Below are 18,470 nucleotides of genomic sequence, written 5' to 3'. Positions count from 1 at the left end.
GTGATAGTACCACAACAATGTTAGGTAGGGTAGTGATGATGATGTAATAACTAACAGGGTACAGGCAATAGAGTTCCAACAATATTATTGCTCTTCTCAGTGGGAGAAGTTTTTGGAAGGGAGGTGTTGTCTTAGTTATGTGGTGAGTTGCTCCAGCACACCCTGTGGTATATACATACTGCAGCCACAGTGCACTGTTTATGGGGGAGGTGGACTTTGAGTTCAATAACAGTGGTGGAAAAGGTTCAAGGGAGGCATTTTTAAATGCTCAAAACCATTAAGAAGCAGACAGTTTAAACCCTGATATGTTCTAGAGTGCCACAAACTCTAGAACATGGGACACAAGCTCAAGATTGAGCAGAAGGTGCACAGACAGTTCAGACTTAAGGATTTCAAGCTGAGGTGGTGAATATGTGGAATGGAGTTCCCGGGAAAACAGTGGATTGAATAGTGTGGATGGATATTTGAGAGGGTTGAGACAAACAGATGGGCTGCAATCTCTCCTGGTCCTGTGCTTTCCTATGTGGCAAAGAACGTACTTGGTCATCTGACTTGAACTCAGCAGATTGCTGGCCTCCGAGTGCCAGAAACCTGCACCTGCTGTGGATCAAACAGTGTGACGTGCTCACCAGATTATGACCCCGAGGCTACTCAAGAACTAGGTCCCACTGAGATGTATGTCTCTGCACTGGTGGTGGGTGTAGGTGAGCATTGTGACAGGTCTTCAATTAGGGTGGCATCAGATTCTTCTTCGGGGCTTAAGTTGACGACCTGGGTCGTGGACCCCCTTGGCTGTTTCCCAGATGTGCCTGCAAAATCAGGACGAGATAATTAGTGCATGGCATGGGACTGCAGAACAGGGGAATTCACTCACAGCATGGGTGTCTGATGGATGTTGCATTGCTGGATGCTCACTTGGTTGAATACTGCCAACTTCACCATCAACACAGGAATGGTTCAGATAGTCAGCGGGATGACTTTATTATCAAAGTCTGTGAGGATCTTGATGTCAGGCATTCCTCCATCAGTCTGCAACCTCTCCCTTTTGTTGTATGCCAGCTTGTCCTGCATGAGGACAGATGGAGAGAGTGTAAGCAGGATGCCTGCCAGGTCAGATGAGAAGGATGCCTGGCATGTGTGGATGGTGAGAGGTGCCATGAACGGGATGAGGACATGATCCGCAGGGCAGATGAAGGTGTGTGTAAGAGAGTGAATGGTCATGTCCCTTCAACTGGCAGTGATTGAGATCCCTGTGGATTGTGATGCATTTGTGAATGTGTGAGTTGAGGGTGACGAGAAGAGTAACTTACCCTGGTGAAACGGAGGAGATCATTCATCCTCTTTCAGCACTGGGTGGCTGTCCTCTTTTGCAGGGCATTGGCGCTGACCACCACTGCCATCCATGCTGGATTGATGACCTTGCGTGCAGGTCTTCACCCATTATTGGGGTACAGGACTTCATGGCAGGGCTCCACTGCATCCAGTAGGCACCCAAGGGAAGTGTGACTAAATTTGGGGGCATCATGTTTCCTCCCTTTGGCAGCCTTGACTTTGCAGCAGCTTTCGATCCCTTAGAGAGTGCTAGCTCTGTGCAGGGGTGGCCTTTAAATATGGTACCCGGATCACTGATGGCCTGAGGTGATGGCGCAGTGGGCGAATCAGATGCTGCTCCACCAGTGATCCGGCATGTTTCCCGGGAATGTTGGGAATGGGATGATACGGTGTGAAAACCCGCCATTGCGGCCGGCAGGTAAAACGCCCTTTTTCCCACCCACTACAGCACTTTGTGCAAATCTGGGATGATTCCACCCCAAGTCTGAGAAGCAGGGGAAGGATTAGGTCAGTTATGGAGTCAGGTGTGGGGTCTGAGGACATACAGCAGATCTGGGAGAAAATATTTTTAAATTAACTCACCAACTAGAAATGGGGTTTTGGTATGAAAATTGGGATTAGGATCAATTTTAATTTAATCATGCAGCTTTTAAAAAAATTTGTTCATGGGTTGTGGGCATTTTTGGCAAGGCCAGCATTTGTTGCTCATCCCGAATTCCCCTTGAGAAGGTGGTGGTGAGCTGCCTTCTTGAACTGCTGCAGTCCATCTAGTGCAGCTACACCCAGGGTGCTGTTAGGAAGGGAGTTACAAGACTTTGACCTAGAGACGATGAAGGAATTGTGATATAGTTCCAAGTGAGGATGGTGTGTGGATTGGAGGGAAACTTACAGATGGCAGTCTTTACAGGCATCTGCTGCCTATTCCTCTTAGATAGTAAAGGTTGCAGGTTTGGAAGGTGCTGTCAAAGGCAGCTTGGTGAGTTATTGCAATGCATCTTGTATCAGCCTGTTGAAACACCAAAACCCCAGGGAAAACACTGATTGATTGACAGCTCTGTCTCTCTGGTCTATGCTGTCAATTTCACAATGTTTATTTATGGAGGATAGAGGTTTCAAGTGCTTGCAGTTTCAGCTATTGATACTTTAAAGAGTCTGGATGATTGATACTTTTATTAAGTTGTAGTAAAAAGGAGTTTTTAAAAAATAAATTGCTAAGTTATTAATGAATGATTGTTTTTAAACCTTTTTTTTAAACACATCCTACTGTCACTATAGCATTCATTGTTTCTAAATAGTGTATCATGGGTGAATGGGCATAGAAGTGCCATACCTTAGCATGGGGGCTTGAAGGGCCATAGGGGGTGGGTGGGGGGCATACTTTGGTGTGAGGAGCTATAGGGGTATATGGGGGAATACCTGGGCATGGGGAGTGCAGGAGGAACTTACCTTTCCAAAGATTCCCTCATTCAGACTATGGTTCACAACACCTCTGAGATGCCGTGAACCATGACTCTTTGAAAAGCTGGCCCGACCTCCACGGGCAGGACTTTCCCTTTGTCAGGCAGGTGGGCTCGGGAGCAGCCGCAAAGCGGACTATGCCCGTGATTGGGCCCCGACTGCCAATTAGGCCTGCCCAGCGTGAAATGTGGCTCCACAATGGCCAAGAAGGGCCGAGCAGGGGCAGGGGCATGTCGCCATTGGACCCAGCGGCCGGTTTAAAAGTGGCCCAGGCAGCCCCTGGAAGACTGCTATGGAAGATGTTCCCTGAGCCGACACTGTGGAACTGAGTGCACCTGGACACGGCAGGCAGGAGAGCAGGTCGGATGGGCACTCGGACTCCCGCTCCTCTGATGAGTGCCTTGCCATCCTCTTAGAGGAGCTGGCTGCCAGGAGGGCACCCCTGTCCCTAGGTATGGGAGGAGGAGGCCACTGCACCTCACCAAGAGGGAAGGGGAGGAGGTGGCAGCGCTGGTCTGCACCCGTGACATTGTGCGGCACTCCTGGGTGCAATGCCAGAAGTGCTTCAATGACCTAATGTGCTCAGGAAGATTGAGTATCATGTTGGCATGGGTCAGTGTGCAGATATGTTAAGGCCTGGCCATTGCCCTGTGGACCTCAGGGGAGCTAGAGTCTGAGAGCCAACTGTCAATCATGCTGGAGCTGGGCAAGGGGGGTGAGCCCTGGCTGCTTGGACCGAGTGTCTAGCGACATGAGGGCCATGTCTTGGTTGTGCCCAGCCAGGTGCTCCTCAGCTGGGGCTGGCCAGGCTGCAATGGCGTTATTATTGCAATGGCGTTGCATGTACAGAGTGGACTAATAAATGCTCCTCTGTTGTTTCAGCAGAAAATGGTCTACAACAATATAGAAAGGTCGTGGACCAGCGGAGGCCCCGCTACCTCCTAATCCTCTGGAGGTATGAGCAAGATGCCCCAAAGCTCAAAAGCTGGCATGGCCCATGTGCAACTGGGAGTGGAGAAGCGGGCTGCGAGACGAAGGTAAGAGTGCAATGCACAGGGGTGAGAATTTCGGCTTGTGCAACCATTCTAGCATAGTCTCTTCATTGATGTGAACCTCAAACCTGGAGTCCCTGCTGGTCATTGGAAGAAGTGAGTACCATGATGCAGATCTCCATTGTCTCACCAGGGTGCCTGGCATGCACAGTGACAGTGTGATGACTTTAATTAATGACATCTCCTTCTTCTCCCTTTTATATTTGCCAGCAGGCATTCGATCTCTGGACCCTGAAGGGCCACCCTAACACCGGAAGACCACCGGGCATCATTTATACCTATGTCAAACCCGCTCTTTGAAGTAGGCACCAGCGCAGATACTAACACCTCGATGGGCATTAGAGTGGAGGCTAGTATCTCGGTGCACATTGGTGAGGGCACTTCACAATTGCTTGTGTTGCAGGCAGAGGCAGAGAGTGCCCAGGAAGTTGACAGTCAGATGAGGCTTTGGGGACCAGGACGATGCTCAGTCGCAGGCTGATGAGCCTCTAGAGTCGTCCATTAGGCAGCAGATGCGGGATGTCCAGCGAGATGTGCGGGAAGATCTGGTGGAGATCCATAAGAGCGTGCATGCCATGTTCTCTGTGATGCCGAAGCGTGAGCACTGCCGTGACTGTCATGGCCGAGGTCATTGCCTCCTCTATTGAGAAAGTGGCGACTCTCATGGAGAGGCTGCTCTAGGGACAGAATGAGGGATTTCTGGGGTTGCGCTCAGACCTGCAAACCCTCACACAGGCACTGACCTCAGGTGGTCAGTGTCAGTGTGGGAGATGGTTGAGGCACCCAGTATCCCAGCTAGGTGCCTGTCCATCAATGGTGAGCAGGGAGGTCCAGAGTGGCCTCACATTGGCGCATGAACTGCCTGTTATCTCTGCGGGCTTCTCACAGGGTGCTCTGGATGATGGCAGCAGCTCCTCCGCCCTTCTGCCAGTGACCATGGCGTCTGATAAGGCTGCAGTGACTGGGGAGATGCCAGCCGTGGCACTGGCCGCTCCTTCCCAGACAGGGCCAGCACAGGCTACACTGGCCAGAGGACGGCCGCCAAGGTCATCAAGGCCAATAAGACAGCAGAGTCAGCAGGCTGCCTCTAATGCCGGTGTCAAGAAGGATGGAGCACCTAGTACTCGCAAATGTAAGTTAAAGGCAACATGAGCACAAGAGGGACAGGTCACGGGTGATTTTATGATCATTTTTGTTTACTTTATGTATATTGGTCTGATGTTAAATACCAGAAACATTTCTGTTAAAATTATTGAACTGTCAGAATGACATAAATTGTATTTTTGCCATCATGACCTGAGTATGCTTCACCTTTTTATTTCATTGGTGCGGGGAACGCCTGTATGTAATGCTGGGCGTAGGTGCACAGGCACTGAGTGTTCTTTGGGTTCAAATGAAAGGGTCTTTTCAGAGATCCGGGATGGAGGCAGCAGCCCAGGCCTGTGTTTGAAGCTGATCTTTGGTAGCCGGGCTGAAGGAGCGTTGGGTCAAAGCGTCCCTGCTTCCTTGCAGGTTACTGAGGTATAGCTCCACACCCTCAGTGTTCTCCTCATCGTGCTCCTCTTCGGACTCACTACTGAACTCATCTGTGGCATGTGGAGTTGCACCAAGATCCTTTCCCTCCAGTGGGTCCCCTCTTGCCAATGTCAGATAGCAGAGAGTGCAGCATGCAACCAAGATCAATGACACTCGTATTGTAGTGCTCCCCCTGAATGGCCCAGGCATCGGAAGCGCATCTTTTGAAAACCTATGGTCCTCTCTGCCATCACCCTTGTGGACGCATGACTCATATTGTAACGCTTCTCTGCCTCTGTTCTTGGGTGGCAGAGAGGTGTCATGAACCACTCTTCAGTGGATAGCCCTGGTCACCCAGCAGCCATCCATCCAGTTGGGCTGGAGCACTGAAGAGCCTCAGTACTTGGGAGTGTCTCAGGACGTACACATCATGGGAGCTGCCAGAGTACCTTGCAGAATATGCATCCTGTGGTCACACACTATCTGCACGTTCAAGGAGTGGAATCCCTTCCTATTCACGAAAGCATCCGGTTGGCCTTCTGGCGACTTGATTGCCACATGTCAATTGCTCCCTAGATGTGGGGGAACCCAGCAATCACTGCAAAGCCTCTGGCTCGCTCTGCCTGGCTGGCTTCGTCCACATGGTAAAGAATAACGGTCAGTACCTGCCTGAACAGAGCTTCTGTCACCAGCTTGATGCTGTGGACAGCTGATTGGGATAATCCACACAGATCCCCCACTGATCCCTGGAAAGTGACGGAGGCATAGAAGTTGAGGGCCACTATGACCTTCAGAGCCACTGGCATGGGGTGTTCACCCACAGAGTCGGAGCTGATCTCAGGCCCAATCATTTGTCAAATGGAGGTCACGCTCTCCCTTGAGAGGCAGAGCCTCATTCAGCATTGCACCTCAGGCATTTTGAGGTAGCTGCATCACCGCCTGTAAACCCTAGCAGCAGCACAATGGCATCTTCTGCGGCCCCTTACGCCTTGGACTACCTGTTGGCTGTGCGCGCCTTGTGCCTGCGCCTCTCCTCCCACAGGTCCCTCCCACTGGAAGTTGTATAGGGACATGGCCTCCTCTCCTTTCTGTCCCTCTTTTCCTCCTTAGAGGAGGTGCCTCCAGTGGAGACCACAATCCCCATTACCAGGATAAGGGAAGGCTGTCTGAAACCTGGAAGGGTCCACACAGTCTGAATCCTCTGGGGGTGAGGCAGACAGCAATGAGTCCTGAAATGAAGCCTGGAAGTGCTAAGAATGAAGCCCCGAACAGTGGTGTCGGCTGGCTGCCTGCCGATTTGCCCGTGTGACGAGCTGAAAATCACACGTATAAGGTAAAATCACAGTCAATTGGCCTTAAGGGCCGCTTAATTAACAGCAGGTGCCGCTCCGGCACCCATGCATGCCCGCCAAACGAAATATCGCACAATGACACAGGGACACTCGCCTGACATCATCGCGCACCGTTTCACTACTGTTCGGGTTGGGCGCATGCCTGCCCGTGAGACAAAAAATTCTGCCCCTCATACCTATCCCTGCAATGGAGCCGGCCAGGTCAACAGTGCAGGGTACAAACGTGCCCCAAACCAGCTGGCACTCTTTAAAGGCATTGGTGAAAACTGGAAATCCCGGGAATGGGGTCAGGAATCCTGGAATCAGGACATGGCTGCCATTTTTAAAGGGCTCCCGAGTCATCCTGACTCAGCGAAAATCACAGAAGTGCCTAGTATTCCATGTGCACTAGCTAAAAGTTGAATGACTTCCTTTCTGTACACCTTAGCATTGTGGTTTGATTGCAGCAGAGCAAGATTTTCCCTTCTGTGAAATTATGTCACATAATGGGTAATGGATAAAGTATTTTCTAAAATGTGTTAATATAAATTAAGCAAAAGGAATTGTATTAAACTCCACCCTTCTCTCTCATTCTGTAGTGTTGGCTCTGTGTAGCTAACACCATAAGGGGTTAGATATTATTGTTAAATAAATGCTTGTCAGCAACATATTTCATTTGCCATAAACAAAAAAGGCAGCAGGACATTCTAATCAAACAGCCTAGAGAGAAAAAAATCTAATTCTTCACAAATTACACTTTTCATCCAAAAGTGAAAATCTTGCTAGGCTTCCTCCAGTATACCATATTTCAGTTATACCAAATTTGAGGTTGAAGTATGCCTTATTTGTTCTATGCAACATTTGTTTTGCTGAAATTCAAAACATTGGCTGCACTTACAAAAAAATTTTCCTCAACTTTGGATCGCATCTTGTTGTTCTCTTCCCTCCCTCTGTTAGGGTAGTGAAGGAAAGGAAGGGCTAAAACTTCTATAAATACTTTTTATGTGATAGATAAGGTTGCTATTTGGTCTAATAATAGAAGTCTTACTACCAGCCTGTACTAAAAATGCAGCTTGCATCGCAGTCATAGGAATTCACCATTTGGCTCATATAAACTATCAGCTGTTTTGAAGATATCATTAATAATGGTGACACAGTGTGTCATCAGCTGCCTAATCTCTCAGTGAATGTCAAACAGCAGGCCTTTTTACCAGCAGGAGTTCAGGGAAGAACATAGCCCAGCACAGTTTTTTTTGCCGTTAGTAATCATGGGCTCAGCTTGATAATTTTAATTGCATAGTTGCAATCTCAGCAGATGCTGTTCTTACCTTATGTATACTAACAAATGACTGTTGACATATAGTATCAAAGCCGGTTTTTTATCTGAGAAAGTACTGACTTAAAGGAATACTCCATGGGCTGGATTTGTAATCAGGGGTTGGCAATCAGACCTCGGGGCTAGATCCAGGTCCCAGCCTGTCCAGCACGCTTCAGGCACAGTTACTGCAATTTTCAATGGTCCGGCCAATTAAAGGCCAGAGACTGGGCGCGCAGTCCAATCAGTTTCGGTGGGCGTCCTCCTGACCTGGAGGAGGGAGCTGTCAATCTGAACATGGAGAAGACAAGGTACAAGTAGAAGTGAGTTAATTTTTTTTTTAAAAATGCACAGTTGCCTTGTCATGATCCTGGAAGGGCCCTCCAGGAGAAGACAAGCAGCTGCAGTTGTGATCTGATGGCCATTATGATCCAGAGGAGGGATCCTACTCTTGACCCATCACCTCCTCCCCTTTACCCTACCCCATCCTTCCCGGAGGCCACCATGTTGGCCATGTGGACTGCTCGCACTGCTGACTAGAAATCCCAGCTAATATAGAACGGGACCTTAATAGGCTCCTTAATTAACTACAATTAGCCTCAACTGGCTACCTGCTGCTTGCCGGTAGGCAGCTGATCCGACCCCGCACTGCCCTCGTTCGAAATAGCTCGGGGTCAGATCTTGTTGGGGAACCAACTTGGGGCCGGCTGCCCCAGAATGCTCGCCTGTCTGCCTCCGATCCAAACCCCCAACCTTATTAAAAATCCAGCCCCATGATAAGTTCTTGTAATGGCATTAATGTTTAAACTTGTTTGTAAAATATGTAATACAATCTCAGGTGGCTGGCTTCTCAATTATGTTGCTATGTTCAACAGGTTTCTGAATTGGGATACGAGCCTATGAGACCCAACAACCGGTGCTGCACATAGAAATGATGATTAGCACAATAGTGGAAAACTGGGAACTGAAGCAATGCGCAAAACTCCACAATTTATTCTCAGCCTTTAAACATAGTGGAGTTGGTCCTAATCATTAAACATTTTGAAAATCACATGAAGAGTTGTATTTTACTGCTGAAGTTTCAGGGGTGAGCCCATTGCAAAATTGAAAAGCCTAAGATGATCATTTTAGATTCGAGAGTCAAGGTAGTGCCCACACAAATGGAAGTCAGAAAGCCTTTTTCCAGAAATAACATTTTTTAAAAGGGAGCTGCATACATTTAAGATATTTTATAAATTGCTTTATTTGTAGAATTTGTATTTATAAATTCACACTCTCCATTTGCAGCAGGTTTAAGTTTCCCTATTGATAATAGGAATGATGCACTGCTTGCTTAAATTTTTTTAAAAATTTGATCATAGAATGTGGGTATATCTGGCTAGGCCTGTAGCTATCGCCCATAATTAATTGCCCTTGAGAAGGTGGTGACCCACCTTCTTGAACCACTGTAATGCACCAACAGTAGTGTAAGGGAGTTCATTCCTGGATTTGACGCAGTGATGGTGCAGGAAGGGCAATATAGTTCTAAATCAGGATGGTGTGTGGCTTGGGAGGGGAACTTGCAGGTAGTGGTATTCCCATGTACCTGTCCTTCTAGGTGATAGAGGTCACTGGTTTGGAAGGTGCTGTCGAGGAAGTTTCTACAGTACACCTTGTATATGGTATGCATTGCTGCCACTGTGTGTCGGTGGTGGAGAGAGTGAATGATGAAAGTGGTGGATGGGATGCCAATCAAGTGGGCTGCTTTGTCCTGGATGGTGTCAAACTTCCTAAGTGTTGTCGGAACACTACTCATCCAGGCAATTATGCAGTGTTCCATCATACTCCTGACATATGCCTTGTAAAGTGTGGAGAGACTTTGGGGAGTCAGTAGATAAGTTAAACACAAAATTCCTAGAATTGTTTGTTTGGCCATTTCAGAGGGCAGATAAGAATCCACATTGCTGTGGGTCTGGAGGTACAAACGTGCCAGACCAGGTAAAGATTGGCAGATTTCCTTTCTTAAAGGGCATTATGAACTAGATGAGTTTTTATGCTAATCCAGTAGTTTTATGGTCATCATTACTGAGACTAGTTTTTTATTCCAGATTTATTTCATTACTTGAATTTACATACTCTCAGCTACCATGGTGGGATTTGAATTCCTGTCTCCAGAACATTAGTCCAGGTGTCTGGATTACTAATCCTGCAGCATTATCACCATGGTACCATTCCCAGTATATATCTTTTGCAGAATCTCGAATTATTTTCCAAATGGGCACAATGGTATTTAAGTGCTACTGTTTAGTGAAAAACAGGCATATCATGTAAAGAGTGATATTTCAGAAAATGTCTAAAATGCTTTTTACCTTCTCTGTGCTTCCTGATCTTCAGGGGGAGGCCCATTCTGAACTTGAGCTTGGCGTTGCACAGTTGGACCTAGAAGATCAGATCAAGATGTTAATCTCTATCTTCAGATCTACAGTTGACTGTAAAACTATAGAGCATTGTAACATCAAATAAAACATAAAACAAGTTTGCAATTCTTTTCACAGTCAATTTTCAAAATAGCAATGCTAAATTTTAAATGGGGGCAGGGTTGATGAACACAAGCACCAAATGGGTAGCGTACCCTGAGTGTCCTGAGACGTGGAGGCCCTGCTGACCTTAATGACAAGGCCTTGTGTAAATAAAAGCTTCCGACAACTGACTAGATCCACTATCTGCATGATGGGTGAGGTGGGAATTTGCTATCATGAGGCTACTGCCGAAGACTTGTGGGAATAGTCTCCAATGAGAGGAGGAATTCCTGGGTGACTGGGGGAGTACAACGAGACTAGGGCAAGGCTGGGGCTAAGAAGCCTCTAGGACTCCACACAGGACCTGGAGAGTAAACTCATGCAACTCCTGGACCATAATATGTTCTGGCCTCTTCTGACCACTCAGCTCCTCACATAGTGTGCGAAATTAATGGTTGTGAAGGGGGTTGCCTCTGTTGGTGAAGGACTGCTGGAATTAATTGCCCATCAGGCACTTAAATGGCCAGGGTTGGGCCTTTCTTTGGATTAAGGACCGTGGATCCGAATTCCTGCCCCGAGAACTGATGACCAATTTGAGGCTGGCAGCTCTCTATTGCCATCAGCAGAACCAGGAGCAGTGGCAGCTGCTGGTAACACACTCACCAGAGGACCAGGATCAATGAGGGAACCCAGGCCAAAGGCAAGTGAGGGTGGGATGGGGTTCATGGGCTGGTAGTCATGGGAGAGACAGGGGAAAGGGCAGAGGCAAGGGCAGAGGGTGTGGCTTTCAGCCAGCACCTTGCTTCCCGATGCCAAATCCTTCAATCAGGCTCTTGAGTGCCTTTGAATGAGAAATCCCGCCTGGAAGTCCGCAAGCAAACATAACAGGGTTCACTTTGTTAATTGAATACCAGCAGTGGCAGGATGAAGCCCTTAAGTGGGCATTAAATGACTACTTCAGGGCCTCAGTAAGTGTTCTTGTGGAAAGGCCATTCACAACTCCCACGCTGAAACCTCCTGCCTGATTAAGTGCGCCCCCACGCCCTCCTAATCCATTGCTGGGGGCACTAAATTCTACCCACTGGTTCCGTTGCTGGGCTGAGACAGTGGTGAATTCCTCTGATATCAGTTAAAATTAGGTCGTGACGCCAGTGTTGCTATCGGGCCGTGGTTTTCAGATGGTAAGTAAGCCTCTGCCTTCCTTTCTTGGAAGCTTCGTCAACTGCATGATTCACCAGTATAGAAATTATGGCGGCTGGGGACACAGCTGGTAAGAGCCGTGAGATATATTTTTAAAATTTTAATCTCCATGCCCCCTCACCCCAGTATGCACCATTCTCATTGGGTGATGGAGCTTAAAATCCAGGCCTATGAATTAAGATAAACTCTTAGATTTAATCCATTTCTAAGATTATACAACAGTATAATCCCATAAAAAGAGGTATTACTTGGAACTGACATTGATCCATCAGAATAAACCCCTCGATTTAACCAATTACAGATCTTGGCTGGTCTGAAGGAGGATTTAGTGCATTTCAATGCCTATTTCTAATAGCCTTTCTGAGATGTAATGTGCAGGAAAGACAATCCATCGAACTACTCATTGTGAGTTAGATATCCACAATGAGTCTCAGTTTAAAAAAATAGCATTCACATGGATTATAAAACATAACAGACTATATGGAGAATTTATGTATTCATTGTTAGTGCTGGGGAATGGGACACTTTCCCATTTTTGTCACCCGATCTCAGCATGAAGCACAGTCAGGTCAGGTATCGCATGGGTCAAAAATATAGTGCTTCCCTCGCTCTGAACCAACCTTCACACAAACCTTAGAAGTACACTATTACATTAATTTGAATTATAAGATTTCCCACACTCCTTGCAGTCTCTGAATGAGATTGCCAATTTCTGCTGGATTGTGCGACTTAAATGCTGGAGATTCATATCTAGTTGGAATTGCATTGAGTCTGTCCAAATTCAGTTTATGTAAGTTGCTGACAGCTAGCTAGCAAAGGGAGAAGTTGTTCACTCTGGGGTGGATTCCACCCTATGTCCCATGCATGGAAGTATAATGAAACAACCATTGCCCCATTCTATATCCAGCCCTATATTATTCAGTTATAGGTCAGTGATTTCCAACTGATGCTTTTATTCTAATTAAGAAGCCTGTGGAATTTAACATTCAACAAAAATGGCAGATTCTGAAAGTTGAAAATGTATTTTAATATTTGAAAAGGTAAAATGATTAAAATGCTTTAAACATCAGAACAATGGCCAACATTTTCAAATACTATCCAGTTTTATTATGGAGTTGACCCAGTTAATGAAAGGGTTAAAAATTTAATTCAGCTAAAAATCCTTTGCAAAAAGCAGAGGCAAAATCACATACACACACACATATTAATTTCACACACATACACAAACACAATGGCCTTGAGAAAAGCCTTCCCCAGACTTCCTAGACATAGCTTGAAACTGTTTATGAAGAGCTGCACTTGCTTTTTTAGACCCATCAAGAATTCTCTTAAACAAAAGAGCCTCAGAAATATAACATACAATAGTCATTTTATTCAAAAAGGCAACAGATTTTCTTTAAAATAGACAGTTAGGTAAACATCAGGGTCAGACAGGTGCGACCATCAATGAGTCGAGACCTTAAATAGGTTTCCTCATAACTGAGGCAAGATGGCAGAAAACTATGCTGTATGCTTTTGATAGTAAGTATAAACTAGTTTATTTGTTTGAATTTCTTACTTTTATTTTAACTGGATTTGTATTTTCTACATGTTTACTTTTAGGAAGATTAGTCTAACTGATTTTACGTTCTGTAATATTGCAACCATCATTATAGTGTAATTCAAGATTTAAGCTGATAATAAAATATTAAGTAACCATTATAAAAAGTTGTAATCTCACTTTGTTATGCCTGAGGACCCTAAATTTCCTAAAATTCTTCATTGAAGGATTCTGTTCTGAAAGAAGTTGACTCTTCAGAGAGTTAATTTCTGCTATACTATACCATGTGTATTTTATTCTGAGATATCTTTGTTTAGTCTAAAAACTCCTAGGGAGTGTTATTTTAAGACCAAGTCTATAGGTAGCATAGCTGACTAAGTTCTTATGCTGATTTGAAATTTCTCTCAGCTGAGGATTTAGACTGGTAATAAGTTTGACTGAATAAATTTACCCTGCCAGGGATAAAGATAGTAGAAACCTAGCAGTTTTTCATCACAAGATTCTTATACTTTTCAGATTTTGATCCTGATTCTTTGTGGAAAGATATTAGCATAAAGGCCCAGCAATTGGATTTGAAATTGGCACTGGCTATGCCAATTGAACATAATGATAAATGAATACTCTGCTTTAATAGAAAAACCTGAAAAATGATCTCTATTTAATCACAATCCCATACCCTTTCCCCATATCCTTTAAAATGTTTCTTCTTGAAGAGAAGCTCTCATGGGTTCTTCTCTGCGACTGTTTTCTTGACCTCGCAACCCCCTTTGCACAAAAATAAAATTCTCCTGACCTCTCACTTTAAATTTTTATTGCTGATTCACTGATAAAAGAAATAGTTGTTCCCCATTTTCCTGATCAAAACCTCCAAAAGTTTGAAAACATCTATGAGATCTCTTTGTCTTATTTGTTCTAATAAAGATAACACTACTTCCTCTAGCTTCTCCTCACAATCAAAGCCTATCAAACCTGGTACCATTTAAATAAATCTCCACCCAAATCACCACCTCTATAGCCATGACATCTTAAAGTTGTCCCACCAAAGCTTCACGAAAAATTATAACTGCAGTCTAATTAATAATTTATGCCGGTTTAGCATTACAAATTCAGATGAAAAGTCATTGACTTGAAATGTTAACACTGATTCTTGCATTGCAGATGCAGCCTGACCTGCTGAGTATTTTCTGTTTTTATTTCAGGTTTCCAGCAGTATCTTGTTTTTTCATTAGTATTACCTCCTTGCTTTTGCAGTCAATGCTATTACTTACAAGGCATCCAATTCTACGTTTTAAAAAAGAATTAACAGCTTTATGAACTTATCATTTAACTTTAATAGATTTTGACTGTTGGGGTTAATTTATATTTAAATTAAACTGTTATTGATCTTCTTCAAGTGTGAAAAAAAATCCATGAACCACTATTCTCTGTGTTCTGGACTTTCAGAAGGCATTTGATAAGGTTCCATACTATAAGCTAAGGTTAAGGCTCATGGGAACTGAAGCCAAACGATTGACCTGGTTAGATGGTAGAAGACAGAGGGTAGAGATAATTGGTATGCAATCATATTGGATGTGATTAATGTTGTCCCACAAGGATCTGTGCAGGGACTTGACTATTCAATATATTCAAGAGCCATATATCCAAGTTTGCTAACAGCCAAAATAGGTGATACAATAAGTAGTGTAGACAGGAGCATTAACTCAGAAAGAGACACTAACAGACTGAGTGAGTAAAACATGTGTGAGATCACCCATTTTGAATCAAAAAAGGGATAGATCTGAGTATTTTTTATATGATGAAAAACTTGAACAGCAGATGTCCTGAGAGATTTAGGATGCCATGTACACAGATCATTAAACTGTAGTAATGAGGTACAAAAACATCAAAAGGCTAGTGGAATATTAGCCATTTTTAAACTAGAGGGATAGAGTATAAAGGGGAAGGCGCTTCTCTACAGCTGTACAAAGTCCTGGTTAGACCACCATTGGAATTCCACCTATAGTTTTGGACACCACACTTCAGGAAGGGTTTGTGGAAATCTTAAAACTCTCAATCAAATCATCCCTTAACCTTCTATATTCTGGGGAATACAAACCTTTTTAATGTAATTTCTCATCATCTAGCCCTTGGAAAGCTTGTGACATTTAGTACTTCTTCCAAGGCTCATGGAATTGAAAGCAAATTATTGATCTGGTTGGGTGGTAGAAGACAAGGAGTAGGAATATGTAATTGAATTTTTAAAATAATTCAAAGGGTGCATGGAGAGAAACCTTTTGCACTGGTAAGGGAGCCCAGGTCAAAGGGACATAATCTTAAAATCAGTCCAGAGCATTCAGGAGAGAAATTCAGAAACACTTTGTGCAAAGGGTAATAGAAGTGTGGAACTTTCTCCCACAAAAAGCAGTAGATGCTAGCTCAATTAATAATTTCAAAGCTGTGATTGAGAAATTTTTGCTAGCAAAGGACATAAATGGAGAAGGAGCCAAGGAAGGTGGATGGAGTACCGAATGTGTGATGAGTATCTAGTTCATGGTTTATATTAATATATTTGAGGTAATATTTATTTACGAATATACAAACATATAAATTAGGAGGAGTAGGCCACTGAGAAGATTGTTGTTGTGAAGGTAACTAAAATTCTGGGCTTTAGAGGTTGCCAGAACACCTAAAACAAAATGCGATGTGAGGAAAAATTTTTCACCCATAGGTTGGTTGGAGTCTCGAACAAACTTTTTGAAAGGGTGGTGGAGGAAGGTTCGATCGAAGTACTCAAAAGTGAGTTGGATTGCTACCCGAAAAGAGAGAATGTGCAGGGAAATGGAGATAAGGCAGGAGAGCGGGAGTAGGTGGAATGCTCTTTCAGAAAGCCACTGCAGACTCGATGGATCGAATGGCCTCCTCCTGCACGGAAATGATACTGTGATACTGTGAAGAAAATGGCAGTTCAGAAGGTTACCTATGTTTGTTTAATACGGTTGGAATAAAAGAGGTGACTCTATAAAACAGAAGATGAGCTTAATTAGCTAGAGAACAGGAGACATTATGTCTACGCTGCTGACAATGTAAAAATAATATGTACAGTGAAAGGAGTCACTTTTTTGCCATAAATGACAGGTACACTTGTTGAGTGGGTCATCTATAGATCAATAAATAAAAAGCTTTAATAACCTCCAGTAGTTCAAAAAGGCGGCTCACCGACCAACACCTTCTCAAGGGCAATTTGGGATGGGAAACAAATGCTGGCCTTCCCATTCGCATCCTAAGAAGGAATTAATGCTGCCCCAATTGCTCTCGTTTCTGCAAGTGGAATATTTCTTGACCGCTTAATTTATGCCCTAAGTTATAATAACATTATCTGACAATGTCCTTTTATTAACAGCCCAATTACTGTACTAGTTTTAAAGTAAAATAGCTAAAATGTTAGTGGTCAATGTCCCAACATGCTCACAAGTATCACACGTTGATCGCATTATTTGATTAGACATTAACATGTTTTCAGAACCTAGAATTGTTAGGCTAAGAATTCAAGATAATCTGAAAGGTTAATCTGTCTACACAATGGGTAATTAAAGTAAATTTACTAAAAGACCGAGAGTCATACACACAAGAGAAATGGTTATAGGTGCTGCCTGTAACACAAAATCTCCAGACATGCAGTTCTTGCCAAAGCGAGTGCTACACACTCTGGGTAAGTAATTAATAACTAGATGAAAATCAGCAAAACAAATCTAGAAGCCTACAACACACTTTGCAGGGCATTAGCTGTAGTATTCAGTTCCAAAACTTAGTCAGCAATAATCTGCTCATTGATGCTCAGTTTGGGTTCTGCAAGGCATTCAGTTCCAGACCTCATTACAGCCTTGGTCCAAACAGGGACAAAGGAGCTGGATTCCAGGGCTGAGGTGAGAGTGACTGCCCTTGGCATTAAGGCAGAATTTGACAGAATGTGGCTTTAAGGGGTCCTAGCAACACTGAATTTATTGGGAATCAGCGAGAAAACTCTTCACTGGTTGGAGTCATACCTAGCACAAGAGAGAAGCTAATCATCTCCCCTTGATGTTCACCAACATTGCTAAATCCTCTACCACCAACATTTTGGCATTATCAATGACTAGAGACATAACTGGACCAGCCACATAAATTCTATGTTGAGTAACTCATCGTCTGACTCTCCAAAGCCTGCCCACCATCTGCAAGGCATAAGTCAGGAGTGTGATGGAATACTTTCCAACTGCCTGGATGAACGAAGCTCCTATTACAAATAGAAGGTTTATAGGATTGTTGTGTTTTGGGACTGTCTTTAGCTTAGGATATACTAAAGAGGGTCATGTGACCTGTTCCGCGGTCTGCCTGCCAACAAGTCTAGGTGACATGGCTGTTTTGTTTGTTTGTTTTGTTGGAAAGAAGACTGGGAGACAATGGTAGTAGAAACAAAAACAGAATTACCTGGAAAACTCAGCAGGTCTGGCAGCATTGGCGGAGAAGAAAAGAGTTGACGTTTCGAGTCCTCATGACCCTTCAACAGAACTGAGTGAATCAATGGTAGTAGAATATGTGTTTATAATGGTTATAGACTGTTAGTCTCCAAAGTCCCAGGAAAGTGCTGAGAATGTCAAATTGTAAAGTTATGCTTTAAACCGTGCATTTACTTTCAAGATGAAAGAGGGCTGGGGTCTCAAGGATAGCTAATCAGCATTTCCACCTGGATTCAAGGCCCATATGATTCATTTTCCTATGGAGATGGGCTTTGAGAGGTGGATAGTTTCTAAGATATCCCTGTAAAGTTACAGACACAGGGAGTCTGGCAGGATCTATGGAGAGAGAACAGCTAGAGGCCAAAAGTCTCTATGGTACATTGTGCAGGAATATGGGTGGGAGCTCGCACTTGGATTGAAAAGGCCAAGTAGTGAGGATATGAAATCAAGCTGGGAGATTTGCTGAGCCTGGGCTAGAGGAAGAATCTCCAGGAAAAACCCTCACCATTCTAAGGTTAAAATTTTACAGGTTGGGCAGGGAAAAGAGTGGAAGTAAATACTCAGGTGCCAAGAATCATTTTGAACTAGTTCTGGGAGAATTGAATGCCTACCTAAGGTAGAGTGTAAAGTATAATTGTGAAGTAGGATTTTCCATTAAATTAAAAATAAAAGGGTAAACTTCCGTTCGGTGTTTAAAGTTTAAGTTGCCTACACAAATAAGTGTTTAATCAATGTTGCTACAAGTTTGCTTGTT

At 44.2% G+C, this 18,470-nt stretch overlaps 1 protein-coding gene across 2 annotated transcripts in view; it reads right to left on the bottom strand.

The window, feature by feature from the left end:
* The window catches only part of LOC121292193 (ena/VASP-like protein), a 248,366-nt gene that overhangs the window by 69,136 nt on the left and 160,760 nt on the right, over positions 1 to 18,470 (bottom strand). For both annotated transcript variants that reach the window (XM_041213864.1, XM_041213865.1), the window contains exon 4: positions 10,352 to 10,421. In XM_041213864.1, coding sequence (XP_041069798.1) covers positions 10,352 to 10,421 — 70 coding nt within the window. The remainder of the gene's footprint in view (positions 1 to 10,351; positions 10,422 to 18,470) is intronic.

This window comes from Carcharodon carcharias, chromosome 20 (assembly GCF_017639515.1).
Source record: "Carcharodon carcharias isolate sCarCar2 chromosome 20, sCarCar2.pri, whole genome shotgun sequence".
Taxonomy (NCBI): domain Eukaryota; kingdom Metazoa; phylum Chordata; class Chondrichthyes; order Lamniformes; family Lamnidae; genus Carcharodon; species Carcharodon carcharias.
Note: the sequence above shows the minus strand (reverse complement) of the source record. Positions and strands in the feature narration are given on the sequence as shown.